Genomic DNA, 16052 nt, shown 5'->3' with positions numbered 1-16052 from the left:
CTCCACACAGGAAGGCCGGAGCTGGAATCGAACCCGGTACCTCTGCACTGTGAAGTCGACATGCTAACCAGTCGACTACCGGGCCGCCTCGCAGCCTAACATTTTTCATATTATATGTTGGCTAGCTGACTTTCCTTGGATGAAGACTTTGGTATTTTCAATCTGGAATGCTTAAATCTCTTTTCTTTTGCGTGTGAGATTTGCAGTTAACATCAACGCGGAGCGACAAAGAGCTACGGTACACAGGTTGAAGCAAGCATGCTTTTGCCTCTTATTTGGAGAACTGCGAGTGAGAACCGGTGCTCGGGAATACTTTTAAATGTGTGTTTTATGAGCTCTAGGTGTGTTCATAGTGTGATAAACAGTGGTTCACTGTACACTTCTGATCAGCCAATCACAAGGAAATACTTAAAGGCCAAGTGTGAAGTGATTTCATGAAATGCCAAATAGGGTCACAATGAAAGTACTTAAACATTGTCCACCAAATAAAGCATGAAAAAATAATTTATATGTTGTATATTTGACAAAATAATCGATTTTCCGAAATTCCAGCCTGAAAGGGGCGGAACCCGGAAGCGAACGTCACATGGAGAAGAGCGATGGCAGAGCTCCATACGGCCACATGCAAAGCATTTCAAACAATGATTCAAACAGCGATACAAGCGATCGATCGAGCGCAAGTGAGGATATCCAAGTTTTTGAAGAGTTGGATGAAGATGAGACATGTGCGTGTGGTCAAAATGACACATTATAGTTCAGCCTTAGCATTCCAATGGACAAGAAAGTTCAAATAAGTGACTTTGAACTGACATTGCCAGTCTTTGATAGTCAGAAACGGACTGCTAAACGGATTTCATAAAATGGTCAATAAATATGCCGAACAATCTGGGGTGCACCCCACCTCTCGCCCCAAGTCAGAAGGGATCAGCTCAAGCTCACCCGTAACACTACTGAGGCCATGATTCTGTTGAGAGGTCATTTTTGACCGCCTTCTGAAGTCATTAAAATATCACAGCTTCATCACTTTTTACCATATTGATAACATTTTAAAATATCTTTCCCGTTTTTAAGGGGAAAGATTAATGATTATTTTTTCTTTTCATACAAGCCGAATGGCTTCCACTTTTGCATGCTTATTTTATTCGTATGTAAATATTGTTATCTACGTTGACTATGAAAATATATGATCCTTTGTTCCACGGGTACAGTATTTGTAAATTGTAATTTCTACTTTCATGTACAGCCATCTAGTGGCCAAAAGGGTCAAACACATCCCCGAATTCTATTTCCGGGTCACGTCAAAGCTACCTTTGCCCATTAATAGAGCTTCAAAACCACCATTTGTTGCGACATTCTAAATGTCAACACGTTTATTTGTTTGCCATGTACCACAAACCCGTGTTGAAGAACCGGCGCACGCTGTTGGAGAGGGCCGAGAAGTTCATTTCTGATATTTATTTCACAGACTGCAACCTGCGAGGACGGTAAGGACACGTACGTAATGTAAACTTCACTAAAATAACTCTCCCTCTCGTTCCCTCTTTGAATACGGATGCTGAAATAATACTACTGCTAATCTTCGCGCAGGCTATATGGAGACTCTCACCCGCTGGAATCTCTCGGCTCGTTTATGTCCTCCAAACGGATAACATTCTCAGAAGCGCAAACGCAGAGTTTCAGCCCTTATAAACTTGGTGATAGTTTTGGACCAACGTGAGTATTTTGCCACTTCTTTTAGGGGGAAAGTGTTTCTGCTAAGCCAAGTCCAGGGTAACACAATCAATTTTATTTTTAGATGGTGGACGTGTTGGTTTAAAGCAGCCTTGAAAGTCCCTGTTTCCTGGACAGGAAAAGAGGTCCATCTGCTGTGGGACAGCGATGGAGAGGCGATGGTCTGGAGGGATGGGCAGCCAGTTCAGGTAAAGAAGATTGTGAGGTTCTTAGATTATTCTTATCAATACTGAAGTGTATTCCTTTGTTGTTGGTCCCCAGGGTCTGACGAAAGAAGGTGAAAAGACAAGTTACGTCCTTTCTGACTGTCTCACAGAGGAGGAGACACACAGGTCGGTTGTTAATAGGAGCTAAAGTTTTGGGGAGAAAATCCTGAATATGTTCTTGCTGGTGCAACTTTAAATATGTAAGACAAAAAGCTGATTCGTTTTTGGGTGGTGATGGTGATTGACCTGATGGGAACAGTGGGAAAAAAACATTTTTGCTTGTATACAAATAGTTGTGTCTCTGGAGAGCTTGCCTACCCTTATTTCCCTATATATTAAACAGCCACATAAATCTTCAGTCATCTTCCTTTTTCAGAAAACGTGTCTGTGAGCGAGCTGCTCTGCACTTTCGCCCCATTGTTGTGTAACTGCCTAATTTCATTTCAGGCCTAGAGTTGAACGATGTGATAAATTAAGAATGCAGCCAATTTTAGCAGAGGTGTCCAGCATCCTGATGAGATGTTTAAGGCAAAAAATAATAATTAAATACAATTTGACAACGGTCATTATTTTAAGAGTGACAATTTGTTGCATCATGCCTCTTATAATTAAGACAGTAAAAAAAAAATGAAGAGTGTTTTTTTTTTTTTTTGCTGTTGTTTCTTTTGTTTTTGTGGTTCAGAGAGGCCAGTATTGGGTCACTACACTCATAGGCATAGTAAATAAAAAACACTTGGATGCTTCAAGACAAAAAAAAATAAGAATAATAATGATAATTTTGTTTTTGCCTTGGGTTTAACCAGTCATACCTTACATTCAGCACAGTGTCTTAAACACAGACGCCCCATATCAAGTGATATCTTAAATTAACCATCCCACAGGTGGCATTGCTTGTTAAACTTTTGTTGTGTGCGTGTGTGCCCCCCCCCCCCCTTTCATTCAGACTGGACATCTATGTGGAGCTGGCCTGTAATGGCCTTTTTGGAGCCGGTCAAGGCTCAATGATTGCAGCTCCAGATCCGAACAGGACTTTCACTGTGCGGAAGGCGGAGCTAGTGGTATTAAACAGAGATGTGAGGGAACTGCTGACTGATTTTGAGATGCTGATTGACATCGTCAAGGTACAGTCGTTTTTCTTTGAAACCGAAGTCAGCCAAAAAGCCAAATGTAAACAATTCACTTTTTTGTCTGTATTTTTGTTTTGGGGTTTTGTTTATTTATTTTTTTTATATATTTTTTGAAGGAACTGGGTGAGAGTGAGCAACGGAGCTTCCAAGCGCTCTTCACTGTCAATGAAATGGTTAACGTGAGCAACCCGGCTGATCCCAACTCTTTTGACAAGGCACGCGCTCTGGCTCACAAGTTCTTCAGCCAGCGCAACGGCCAAAGCCAACATACTGCGCATGCCATGGGCCACTGCCACATAGATTCAGGTATCACGTTTATATGACATATTTACTCCCGTATTTTTCGGATTACAAATCACACTTTTTCCATGGTATGGCTGCAACTTATGCTCAGATGCGACTTGTATATATTAAAATTCAAGCTTGAACTGGCACCCAAACTCCCCAGATAGAACTCATGTTGACTTTTTAAAAAATATATATATTTTTGGCAGTTGGCAAATATGTGGCGGTAATGCATCAAGAGTATTTGCCAACTGCTAAAACAAAGTAGAAGAAGATAAGGTGGAAGCCACAACAGCTGGCAACTAATTTGTGACATTTTGCTCGTTTAGCATGTGGTGCCAAGAACAAGTGTTTACTATTTACATCCCCAAAAGGAGCACTGATGAGCTCTCGCCTATCCCAGCTGACCTTGAACAAGAGGCATGTCTTGAGAAATATCCAGTTATACTCACATTCACACTTGGGAACAATTTAGAGCAGGCGTGGACTAAGTGCGACTGAAAATCGCAACCACAACGGTAACGATAAAGAACGACCTCTGATAGCGTCAATGGAAAAATATGACTTTTGTAACGGTGATTCATCCTTCGTATTGATTCTCTTGGACTCTCTCTATAGCTTGGCTGTGGCCTTATGAAGAAACCATTCGCAAGTGCGGTCGAAGCTGGGTGACCGCGATCCGTCTCATGGAAAAGAACCCGGAGTTTGTCTTTACTTGTTCTCAGGTAATTCCTCAGCAAAAAAAACGAGCATACGTTCTCTGATCAATGCATGCGGATCCAAGGAATCCGTTTTAGTTCAAACACTTTTACTGTGCACCAGGCCCAGCAGTTTGAGTGGGTCAAGAGCTGGTACCCGGGACTCTTCTCAGAGATTCAACGTTACGTCAAGACGGGGCAGTTCGTTCCGGTCGGAGGGACGTGGGTGGAGATGGTGAAAGCCCGATTTTCGAGGTGAACCATCATGCATTTGACGAGAATGATCTAATTGAGTGTTGTCTGTCAGGATGGCAATCTCCCCTCAGGAGAATCCATGGTAAGGCAGTTCCTGCAGGGCCAGCGTTATTTTGAGCAAGAATTTGGAAAGAGGTGCAAAGAGGTAGGGAGTTGAGCTCACTAATATCGGCTTTACTCTTTGCTCTTGTTTCTCATCACTTTTCTCCGTATGATTTAGTTCTGGCTTCCAGATACATTTGGCTACTCGGCCCAACTCCCTCAGATCATGCAGGGTTGTGGAATTTCCAATTTTTTAACACAGAAACTCAGTTGGAACCTCGTGAACACCTTTCCTGTAAGTTGTGGCCCGGGCATTGCAATATGCGAAAGTAAAAGTTGAAGAGGAAAACAATGCAGTTTATAATTTCTGATTTATAAAGCACAGCACATTTTTCTGGGAAGGACTTGATGGCTCCAAGGTCTTGACTCACTTCCCACCTGGAAATTCATATGAAATGAAGGGCAAGGTGGAAGACGTGAGTAAATTCAGCATCTTTTTGTTTAGTCTGAGAAGGACTATATTAACAGATTTCCCGAACCGTACTATGTTCCTTTGGGGGGCTTCTATTCTGCCCACAGCTTGTAAAAACCGTCAAGCAAAACAAGGACAAAGGCAGAGCCAACCACAGCGCCGTGTTATTTGGATTTGGTGACGGGGGCGGCGGCCCCACGCAGTTGATGCTGGATAGGCTCAGACGGGTCCAGGACACAGATGGACTTCCCAAGTCAGTTCCTTTTTCCTGAATATGAACTCATGAACTCATTTCTATTGATGTCACGGAATTGTTTGAAATAACCCCCTGATGTGTGCCACTACTAATTCCCATCACTGCTTCCTGCCTGACAGGGTTCACATGTCCGCTCCTGACAAGCTCTTTTCTCAGCTTTGGGCAGACTCACATCTGCTGTGCACTTGGACCGGCGAACTTTTCCTCGAGCTGCACAATGGCACGTACACCACACAAGCACAGGTGAACACACGTGTGATTCCTCCCATCACGTTAAAATGAGCAGCTTCTCCAACTAAATTTAGAAAAAAACTCTCATTTTCACCAGATCAAGCGTGGCAACCGCCAGTGTGAAACGCTCCTGCATGATGTTGAGATGGCAAGCAGCTTGGCAATGTGTCGTGATCAAACTTTTCAATATCCTGTGGTGAAGCTGCGGGAGCTCTGGAGGTCAGGGGTCACTAATTCAACCTGACTAAATAGATAACAGCTGTTGTTGTTATGCTACAGAGGAGCATTTTCATTGACATCCCCTTCGCATGGCAGGCTTCTGCTACTGAACCAGTTCCATGATGTCATCCCAGGCAGCTGTATCGAGATGGTTGTGGAGGATGCACTGAGGTATTATGAAGGTATGCCGAGTAAAAGGATTATTTGTTTTCTCAATTATGTCGTGTGTTTTGCATTTAGTTTTTAAAAAGCTCATATATTGGTGGAACTCGACACATTGCATAAGACAACAACAGACAATTGCTTCTTGGAATGGGTCTCACTTCACAGATTTGTATTTGTGTCCTTTAATTGTTGGTTTGTATCAATAAAGCTGTTGGAGGTAAATAAATTACTCCTTACTCGGGGTTTTCACACTGTCATATGATGTGTCTCTTAGATATCAAGAGAGCCGGTGCTGCTCTCCTGCAAGATGGTCTGGGAGGCCTCATGTCAAAGGGCGAGGCCACAGGAGTCTTCAACTCTCTGCCGTGGGAGCGACTTGAAGTCCTCCAGATCCAAGATGGCCCCAGTAAACACGATTTAGGTGTGTTTGACACCATTCCACATCAATGTTCTATCTATCTATCTATTTATTACGATTGTGTGTCTTATGTTCACTTTCGTCTGTTGCACAACAGCTCTGGTGAGAGTTCCTAGCATCGGTGTTGCTCCTGTTCAAGACACAAAGCCTGTGACTCCAGTCTGTGTCGCTGTCCAGGTATATTTCATTTTATTTGATGCACTCATATCCACTGTAAAGAGGTTTCTTGTCACGGAATTTTCAAATTCATGGATTATAATCTGTTATGAACTAAAGGATATGTGTGTGGGGGGGGATGCGTACATATAGGTTTTCAATGTAAGATTTATTTTTTGGAATTTTCCAACTGCGGGTATTTTTTTAAAATATCAAGTTAAGTATTTTTTTGTTAAATGTGCTGTATGTGCAATATACAGCACATTTGAAATTTCCTCCCTCTTATTGGTGGGCAAAGTGAAGAAAGCTCAGTGTTCAAATTTTGGCTCCTGCTTTCTTGTGTGAAGTTTGCATTGGCTGGCAAACTGTCTACTACGGTGTACCCTGCTTTGCGCACAAAGTTACCTGCAACGATAGTAAGAACTAATGGAATAGAAAATGGACAGGTGAATTTGTCAAGTGAAATTAGTGTGTAACGTTGCAGGCTGACGGCAGTGTCCTGATGGAAAACGGGATCGTACGAGCTGTCGTGAATAAAGACGGCACATTGACATCATTGTGTTTGATCTCTGGAAACAGGTATTGTGGTGAGATCATCAATCAAATTCTTTCTTCCCATTAAAGAAGGCACCTGAAGTAATGTTACGTAAAAATAAAAAATCATGACTTTTTTTCACGGTACACAGAATGGCAGAGGAGCTTCAATGTTGTTAATGTAATGATATACAAAATATGATATACGCTATATTTTTTTTTTTTATGCAAAGACAATTTCTCCGAGTATCACAAAGCATCAACGAGTCTAGAATGATAGTCTTATATTGTTCTTTAACACTTGTGTGTATGCCTTCCTATTTGACGACGTGAGAAGAGAAACACTCGTCCTTCAAGGTTGTTCTTGTTTCTTATCAGTTGGGCTTCATGGTCAAGGAACACAGCGCCTACACCTCCCTAAAACTAATCTCACGCTCGTTGGCACAGAAGAGTTCCTTCTGTTCATTTATTGAGGTGCAGACAGAACAAAGTGCCTATTGTAGGGCTGACGACTGAAAGATCACACAAAGGTCTCACAGAAGACATGAAGCAATCAGAACGAGCATTCACACGTTGTGATGAATAATATCACCACATTTTCTGGCATCGTCTCGAACGGCGATGTGAACCTTACTGTACTGTCATCACACTTGCATACGGGTATGTCTTTAGTTCACATCTTCAGATTCTGACTCGTTTTATAATTGATGAATGCATATTTATTGACATCATTCGAAATTTGAATATCTGCAAACTACAGTATATGTTGTTTTTTCATCGCTGTTTACCACAAAGCAAAAGTAAATTACACGTCCATCTGTGGGGGGTCCATTGAACAAATAAACTACTATTACTTTCATCTAAATCACCATATTTTCCGCACTATAAGGTGCACCGAAAAGCATTCCATTTTCTCAAACACCCGACAGTGCGCCTTATGATCCGATGCGCCTTATATATTGATCAATACCTTGATTTCTTGGACGTAGTATTTTAAATGTTCTGTAAAGTGCTTTGTTGCAGTTGCAGCGGTTGTGTAAATTCTATATAAATAAAGCTGTATTGTATTATATTCCCTTTTGCGTAGCTCCATGTAGTGGATAAATAACGCAACCGCAGCAACTATTGTGGCTTCTATTCTATGCGCCTTATAATACGGTGCGCCCTATATATGAAAACTGTTTTTAAATGGGCCATTTAATGAAGGTGCACCTTATACTCCGAAGCGCTTTTTAGTGCAGAAAATACGGTAATCACCGTTTCTCACCATGCTGTATGTTTGCAGGGAAGCCATTCCGGATGGCTGCGGCGGTAACCAGTTTGTCATGTTTGATGACGTCCCTTTGTACTGGGACGCTTGGGATGTAATGGATTACCATCTTCAAACAAGGTGCAAGTCATTGCTGTTACACCCATTTGTATGTGTCATTCTCAGTCAACTGTGGCCCCACCCACTCATTACAGGAAGCCAGTGGTGGAGGTCCTGCGGCCTGCCCATGTGCTGTCATCACATGAGCTCAGAGGAAGCGTGGGCTTCGCGCTCAGGATCAGCGATGAGAGCACAGTCACACAGGAGATCGTGATGGATGCCATGTGTCCATATATTAAGTTCAACACGCAGGTAAAGTCCTCGTTGACTCGAAGCAAAGTCGAGTGACTTCCACAAGGCGTCCATAAAGTCTTGTTACAATTTGACAATAGATGTCTCTCTGTAGTCGTGCTGAATAGGTATCACATTTTGTTGGCGTATCGTAGCTTTTCTTGGGACATTGAATTATTCTTATTATTATTATTGATGTATTTTAAAACGCCGATAACTACTCAGTACATAGAGCAAATCTTATCAAAGTTTCTCATCAACTGCTTTGGTCATACAATTTTGAAATTGTAAAGATACCTTATGGGAATGCTGTAAATTTGACCGTGTGTTTTCAGATTAGAAGTGGTATTGCTATCTGTTCGCAGGTGGATTGGGCTGAGTCGCACAAATTTCTGAAGGTTGAATTCCCAGTGCGAGTGCGGAGCCCCAACGCTACGTATGAGATCCAGTTCGGACATCTGCAGAGACCCACGCACAGGAATACATCATGGGACTGGGCCAAATTTGAAGTATTTAGCACATAAATGCACAATATGAGAACTAGTATTGGGAGATATGACAATTACACTGACAGAAGTTAAAAAAAAAAAAAAAAAAGGGAAGAAAAATTGGCCTTTGAAAACTGTTTCCCGCTAAATTGGAAGTATACACACCATCACATCATAACTTGGTTACATGAATTAAGATTTAATCCCACTCCCCGATCACAAATTAACAAACTGAGAGTGACAAAACATGAGAATTAGTCATATTTAACTATGCTGAAACGTGCTCTTCTCTCCCCAGGTTTGGGGCCACAAATGGGCCGATTTATCAGAGCACAATTTTGGAGTTGCTCTGCTCAATGACTGCAAATATGGCTATTCGGTCCATAAGAACACCATGACCCTCTCTTTGTGAGACCATGCACAACTTGGATAAAAGATGTTTGTGCCGTCACAACGAATCCTAGTCTGATGTTTCTACATCTTTGTCTCAGGTTGAGGGCACCAAAAGCGCCGGATGCCAACGCCGATATGGGCACACATAATTTCACCTATGCGATCATGCCACACACAGGTTAATCTTTTTATGTTGGTTTTGTTTGTTTTGGCTATTGTCCGAGAAAATCTCTGACAGAAACAATTTTGCTCATCGATTCCTCTAACAGCTATTTAAGGCTTCATTGTGATCATATTTTGAATTTATAGGGTCCTTCCAAGATGCCGCAGTCATTCAGTGTGCATACAACCTCAACTTCCCTTTGCGGTTAGCGTCGTGTTCCCCAGACACTGCCCCATGGAGTGCCTTTTCCATCAGTCCAAGCAGTGTCATCCTTGAGACCGTAAAACAGGTATCCCATCCAATGTTCAACTTGGCACGTCGCAATCGAGACCGCTGGGCACGCTGATTATCATTCAACGTAACAGGCTGAGGACAAGAAAGGAACCCTCGTCGTCCGAATGTACGAGGCTCACGGCGGCGGCGTGACCGCAACCCTCCGCATGATGCTTCCGGTTAAGGAGGCCTGGCAGTAAGTGACCTCTGATGGCTCTTGATTATATTTAATACCTAATTTTTAAAAAGTGCAATTGTTGAATTATTTGGTGCAATTGTTTTCCCTTTCAGTTGTAATCTTCTCGAGCAAATTGACACTACTAAGCCAGCACATGTGACTGAAGATGGCATCACTCTTGACTTCAGCCCCTTTCAAGTCAGATCACTTCTGCTTGTTGTGAATCCATAATGTTGATTTGGAAAGTCATTGATCGAACCGCTTAATTATCGATACGAAGATACATTGAAACTTCCAAAAACAAAGATCGTAAAGGTGGTACTATTTGGAATTGACAGGGCAGCAGGGTTGCCTTGTGGCGATCTTGTCCTTGGGGGTTCAAATCTTAACCGGAGTCCTCATGAGCCTTCCACGTTTAAAACACAGACCTCGAAATTGTCCATGGATGTGAATGGTTGTTTTTCTTATGTGACCCGCGGTTGGCTCTACGGTGGTTGCCCCAACTCTCGCCCCAAAGTCAACTGGCATAGGCTTCAGCAACAAGCGGGATTGAAAATGGATGGCTGCCTTGACGGTTGCCAAAAAATAAAAAGAAATGCATGCCTCATACCAGATGTCTTATGACTTCCACAATTCAAAACCTCGAACTATATTTTACATTCTGTCAAGGCTAAGTGGCTACCTCACCAAATAATGGACACTATTAATTAATAATGAAGACCAACATAATGAAGCTGGGAATTGAAATGTGTGATAAAAAGATTCCAAGAATGAATTGTAATTTTTTTTATTATTATTAAAAAGATACAAAAAAAATTAAAATAGTGTTTCAAAATCCAGTGACGGCCTCCTTTTTGTTTTTACTTCACATTTTGTCTCGTCAGTCTACTGCTACGCCTCGCAGAACCTGCAAAAAGAAAGTGATGAATTCACAAGACAGTGTTTCAACCTTTCTAAAATGTTCTCCTTTGGAGATTTATAATCTTGACCTGCTGGCTCTGTCGTCTTCCTCATCCTTGCAGGTGGCTTGTGTTCACGTTGTGGCGTGTCCATTTTCAACGATTTTACAGTTTTTCGAGGTGTGGCTTCTTTTTGTGGCACATCCTTATTTGTCTATACCGCTTTGATTTTCTTTTTGACTGTTTTTGACGCTGTGGTTTCGGATTGTGTCCTGGCCCCCTACGAAGTAAAAATATAGGTGTTAGATTTTATAAGTAAAGACCTTAGTTACCAACATGATGGTTTTTAACCTTTTTCATGCTGGTGTAATCATGATCGTCCTCTTTTTTCGTTCTCTTTTTGGCCTTTGGTGATTTAGAATCTGGTGAATGAGAAAATGGCAAACATGGAGCTGTTTCTGCTGTGACTTTTTTTCTTTTAATGCCAGTTAATTATTTACCTTTAGGAGCCATGGGGCCTGGATCACCCTGGAATTACAATATTCGTAATTTGCTCAAAATCCCAGAGAATTGCAACGGAGTCACCTACTTTGAACCACATAGTCCTGCCATTGTGGTCACGTATGGACTTCATTCCGTCCACATAGTAACACTGCAGCCAGGCCTCAAAGTCAGAGTAGTCCGCCTTCTCCGGATCGTAGCCTTTCCCACCTACCGTTTGAAGAAAAACAGCCTTGTTGTTTCACTTCGAGATTAACCTCTAAATCTTGACTAGGAATGAACCTCAATCACAGCGTCATGTCATTCTTTCCCACCTAAATGGATCACCTCCAGAGGAACTGTGTGGCACAGCCTGAGCAGGTCGGCGCTCTCGTCTTTCACTTGAATCTTTTGAGCTGTCCTCGCAGCCTAGACAATGAGACATTGTTAGATGTTGATATACTGTATTTGTGGTGGAGGGTGCCTGGCGGGGGAGAAAAGGATGTTTCTGCTGAAGGTGACCTTTGGGTTCAAAATGTCATTCTTCACAGGCTTCTTGTCTTCACAAGCATCCTCTGACTCAAGACCTTCAAGCACGGCGCGGGCAGGCACAAAGGGTGGGATTTTTAACCTACCAACAGACACACTTGTTTCCAAAAACTGAAGGTATTCAAGCTAATTACAGGTTTCAATGCAACATGATCAATTTGATAACTGTCTTAGTAATACTGATTACTAATACATGGCAGGTGAAAAATAATAGAGGGAGTTGTCAGTATGATGCATTATGTTATGGTGATACACCCAAAGCTGTTGTGTTTTCTTAAAAGGCTGTCCTTCACCTGTAAAGGATCTCCGCCCTGAGATAGTTGCCGATGCCATTGAAGTACTTCTGATTGAGCAAGACTTCACAGATGGGCCGGTCAAAGGCACGGTCAGACAGGTGCGTCACCACATTCTCCCTGTGAAATCGTCACCAATGCGTCAAGTGAGGCGATGACGTTTTTAGGTTGGCTGTTCAAAATGAAAGGCGTCTGTAACCTGAAGCTTTTGTACTCAAACATGATGCAAGGCCCTCTGTCAGGCTGCCAGGTTCCGTGTGGCTGCCAGCTGCCGAACCTGCGTGCGTCCACGTAGCTGAGCACTCTGCGAGGCTTTTCTTTCGAATAAAAGCACAAATGGGCATGTTTGGGCAGCTCGCCCTCCGCGGTGAAACGGAAAAAGCCTGACATGCCAAAGCGAAACACAATGTCCATGGGCTGCTGTGCCTCTTTGGCCTTCGTGTCATCACTCTTAATTGGCGTCAGCGTGAGCTTCACTTCCTTCCCTCTAGAAGCGGCACTGATGCGGTACGCCTCGCAGGCGAATGCCACGTCGGGGCTCTTGCTGACCTCGGACTTTATGACCGGGCCGGAAAATAGCACCCCTTCACACATTTTGTTCACAAAAAGGCTGGCCAGGTGCAACTCGGGTCCTTCAGGCATCGTTGTTGCAATTCAGTCAGCTGTTATGAAACTGCACACAAACAGTGGCTCAGTCATGTTACACGTCAGTACAATTGCACTGCTCACTCTGTTTAAAGGGTGCTCAGTGTGTGGTAGGGTGGATGCCCAAATAAGGAGAAATTTGCAAGATTGTATGTGTATTTAAAATGATATCTATGTATCACTGAGTCAAAAATAAAAATGCTACTAGAAAATCAGTAAGTGGTATTTTTACAAATTATAAAGCGCCGGGTTTTACAAAATTTCCTTCATCGTCTGGACACACTGTTGCATACTCGAGAAGTTTGAAAGTAGCAGTAATTGAGCGTCGTTATTTTTGAAAATCTGAACGTTGTAATATAATTTGTATGGGATGCCATAAGATTGTGCGCACTAAGCTTTTACTTACTGGAGTTTGGTTTTAACGTTCTTTTGTGGAGCTCATAATTGCCACAGTGTGGTTATTTAACCGAATCATTTTTGTTCATTTGTGTTTCAGATGAGTTCCCAACGACGCCAGTAAGAATTTTTCAGGTACATCCTCACCTTGAACTATTTCATTCTTAGACGACGTGCATATTAAGCACAATGCAAAATATCCAGACATGTTGGGAGGTGTGAAACGTAACGTTTTTTCAATCTCTTTTTGGAAACGGAGGAATAAGCGTTAATAGAGCATGAGTTTTAAGGACTTACCTCGAACCAGGAAATAAGACGTCACTACTGCTGCTTAAACTTTATTTAAATTGTAATTCGCATAAATTGCGAGGTTATCTATGCGGGCGTTTTGCTTCGAGGGGTGAGATGGCGCTTGTCAAGACCACTTTTCTTAGACAGCATGCTTGTTACCAAACATGTTTTGTAACATTACGGCCAGCGAGCATTTCGATATCGCGAGATGTCCTTTGAAAAGATTTCCATCTTCTTTTTAGAGCGTTTGTTTCCCCCCCGCCCCCCAAAAAAAACTGCACTAAAGATATGTCTTACTACTGTTATGTTCGAACTAAAAATGTTGGTTTAAAAACCTTGTATTGTATTGACCAGGGGGGAAGTAAACACGAGTGACGTCAGACGCAATGCATTCTGGTATATGACGTCAAGGTGTGGCCATTTAGTTTCCATTCATTCATGTTTTTATATATATATATATATATATATATATAAAAATGGCGTTATATATATATATATGTAACTCCACTTAATGTACAACATTTAACAAGTTATATATATTTTTTATTTTTTTATTATCAGCACTATGAAGACACAACAAAATACTAAGTCAACAAACAAGCTGCATTTTTAATTATAGAAATTCTTTCTCTCACTCACTCACACACACACAAATGGCAAATGGCATTTGTGTCCCGTTTTGAAACTGAGGAGGTGGGAATTGACTCTGTTGGTCATTGTAAAGCATTCATCATAGCCTGGGCTTGTTTGAGCTCTGCAAGAAAAGCACCAAAAACAGAATTATGATATAATTGGTTGCCAAATGATTTGGGATTTGCTGTGGGACAAACCTGAAAGCAAGACTCTGAATTTGTCAGCAGATAGCGAGACCACAGTGGTTTGTGAGGAACCTGACTCGGCTCCTGAAGCCTGCAGCTTTAGCTGAACGACCCCTTCATTCACTTCCTTCATCTCGCTTGAGCTAAGCGTGTAGTCCACCCTCCAGGAGACTGCCTCCAGTCGGCCCACTGTAATTCACAAGAGAGTGGAGTTGTTTGCGTGCTTTGTCAGGAGTGAGCAATCGTATATTACTCACATCTCAAGCTGGTCTCTCTCAGTTTGTCTTGCACTGCGGAATGCTTGTCTTCATACGACTTGCACAGCCCCATTGTGTGTTCTGAATGAATGACCAATATATAAAATATATACAGGTGCATCTCAGAATCATGTAAAAATGTATATATTATTGTAATGTATATATCTCTATCGGTCAAGGACATGTTGGGGAAAATAATTCAGCCCAGGAATAGTCATTGCCCACGGGCATCAATCACTAATAAATAATCACTGATGTGAGGACGGCGGGGTTTGTGGCCATCATGTGTTGAAAAGTTGTTGAAGGGTCGCCATGCGACAAAACGGAGTGCGAAGTCACATCCCGAAAATTGATCATCAACGAGGGGTTTGGCCACCCATGATGCGCAGGCCCAAAAATACACAAGCGTTTTGAGAAAATTAACATATTTCTATTCCTGATGTCCAGGTTTTTTGATTCCACGCTTTCACAGATTTTCTTTTTTTAATACTGTTCATCATTTTGGGCAAACTCTGATTTATGGGGTGTAATTCCACGTTTGACAGCCAACCTTTAGGCAGGCCAAGCTGCTGCAGCTCACTGGACAAAGATTCACTGTCGACATCATGCTTTGCCGCACTGGACAAAATGAAGCTGAGCACGGCCACACTGGCTTTAATGTCTCCACTGTCTGTAAAACGAATTGTCACAGTATCAGATCGTACCACAGCATTGCAGTCACAGGAAACAATTGACTAACATAAAATAATCATAATTAGCAACTAAATGCATGAAGGCAGCATTTTCAGAAGGGAAGAAACTTACCAAACTTAGCATCAGTTGTAAGCTTTGTGACTTTGTCATACTAAAATAATTGCAGAGAGCACATGTTATTGTTGGTTACGTGTTTAGGAAACTCTTAAGGAAAAAAAAACTTACATCAATGCCTTCCCCGAGCAGACCTTTCAATACTTGGGCACAAAGGAGTTTCATTTTGACACTAGACTGCCGTATCACAGAGGAGGATCAGAACATGCCAATATTTAAACAACAATTCGCATTCTGAGAAAAAAGGCGAGAACTTACAATTTTCGCCAGAGTGCTGATTTCGGCAAGCACCCAATCGGGGCAGTCCAAATCTCCACAGAATCGGAACCGCTATGAGAAGAAAAACGTCACATGAGCGCCAATAACGCAAAACTCCATATTTTAGCCACTAGCTTAACCCGCGAACGACCATAAATCGGGACAAAACTATCGAAATCAAATACAGCTACACACTTTCAGTTGTATGCATTCGATTGGATTACTTGCCAACCTCGCGGTTAGATTTTAAAAGAATAAGATGTGTTTATTTACCATGGCTCACTAATCACTAACTGCAAACGAGACGCGGAAGTGAAAAGGAAGTAGCTTGCATACTTTGCTGCTGATTGGACTATTCAGAGTGGGCGGGGCGTTCGTTCCACACAGGATTCCGACGCAGGGATCCTCACTTTACGACGGGCTTCCGTTTCCTTAGGCGGTGAATTTGTTTGTCTTTCGCAAACCTTGC

The 16052-nt window shown here is 42.2% G+C and overlaps 3 protein-coding genes across 5 annotated transcripts; 1 reads left to right on the top strand and 2 right to left on the bottom strand.

Annotated features, from left to right (window-relative positions):
* Positions 1-1294: 1294 nt before the first annotated feature.
* On the top strand, positions 1295-10729 carry man2c1 (mannosidase, alpha, class 2C, member 1). Of its 3 annotated transcripts, none has more exons than XM_086108930.1 (26): positions 1295-1484; positions 1588-1713; positions 1796-1919; positions 1993-2063; positions 2881-3058; positions 3181-3370; positions 3968-4074; positions 4172-4282; positions 4355-4447; positions 4523-4639; positions 4725-4820; positions 4924-5069; positions 5192-5315; positions 5401-5522; positions 5619-5704; positions 5962-6108; positions 6203-6282; positions 6746-6840; positions 8081-8185; positions 8260-8416; positions 8761-8904; positions 9182-9291; positions 9375-9454; positions 9586-9728; positions 9805-9908; positions 10004-10729. In XM_086108930.1, exons 1-26 carry the CDS (start codon positions 1384-1386, stop codon positions 10119-10121), a joined length of 3075 nt encoding a protein of 1024 aa, XP_085965056.1. In that variant the 5' UTR covers positions 1295-1383; the 3' UTR covers positions 10122-10729. The 3 variants fall into 3 exon arrangements, with proteins under 3 accessions (XP_085965056.1, XP_085965057.1, XP_085965058.1); XM_086108931.1 differs by having other exon boundaries at positions 1348-1494; XM_086108932.1 differs by lacking the exon at positions 1295-1484 and having other exon boundaries at positions 1849-1919.
* Positions 10662-13785, bottom strand: neil1 (nei-like DNA glycosylase 1). Its single transcript, XM_086108933.1, has 9 exons — positions 12311-13785; positions 12112-12231; positions 11792-11900; positions 11605-11698; positions 11379-11500; positions 11290-11317; positions 11141-11211; positions 10880-11069; positions 10662-10797 (listed from the first exon to the last, which is right to left on the bottom strand). Exons 1-8 carry the CDS (start codon positions 12751-12753, stop codon positions 11004-11006), a joined length of 1053 nt encoding a protein of 350 aa, XP_085965059.1. The 5' UTR covers positions 12754-13785; the 3' UTR covers positions 10662-10797; positions 10880-11003.
* Positions 13786-14032: 247 nt separating this feature from the next.
* commd4 (COMM domain containing 4) lies at positions 14033-15929 on the bottom strand. The gene is made up of 8 exons (XM_086109151.1): positions 15857-15929; positions 15584-15655; positions 15437-15502; positions 15323-15362; positions 15069-15188; positions 14519-14599; positions 14274-14450; positions 14033-14197 (listed from the first exon to the last, which is right to left on the bottom strand). The coding sequence occupies exons 1-8, from the start codon at positions 15857-15859 to the stop codon at positions 14157-14159; spliced, it is 600 nt and encodes a 199-aa protein (XP_085965277.1). The 5' UTR covers positions 15860-15929; the 3' UTR covers positions 14033-14156.
* Positions 15930-16052: the final 123 nt, after the last annotated feature.

The sequence above is a fragment of the Hippocampus guttulatus genome, chromosome 4 (assembly GCF_054856545.1).
Source record: "Hippocampus guttulatus isolate MCC_2025c chromosome 4, RoL_Hgut_1.0, whole genome shotgun sequence".
NCBI classification, from domain to species: Eukaryota; Metazoa; Chordata; class Actinopteri; order Syngnathiformes; family Syngnathidae; genus Hippocampus; species Hippocampus guttulatus.
Note: the sequence above shows the minus strand (reverse complement) of the source record. Positions and strands in the feature narration are given on the sequence as shown.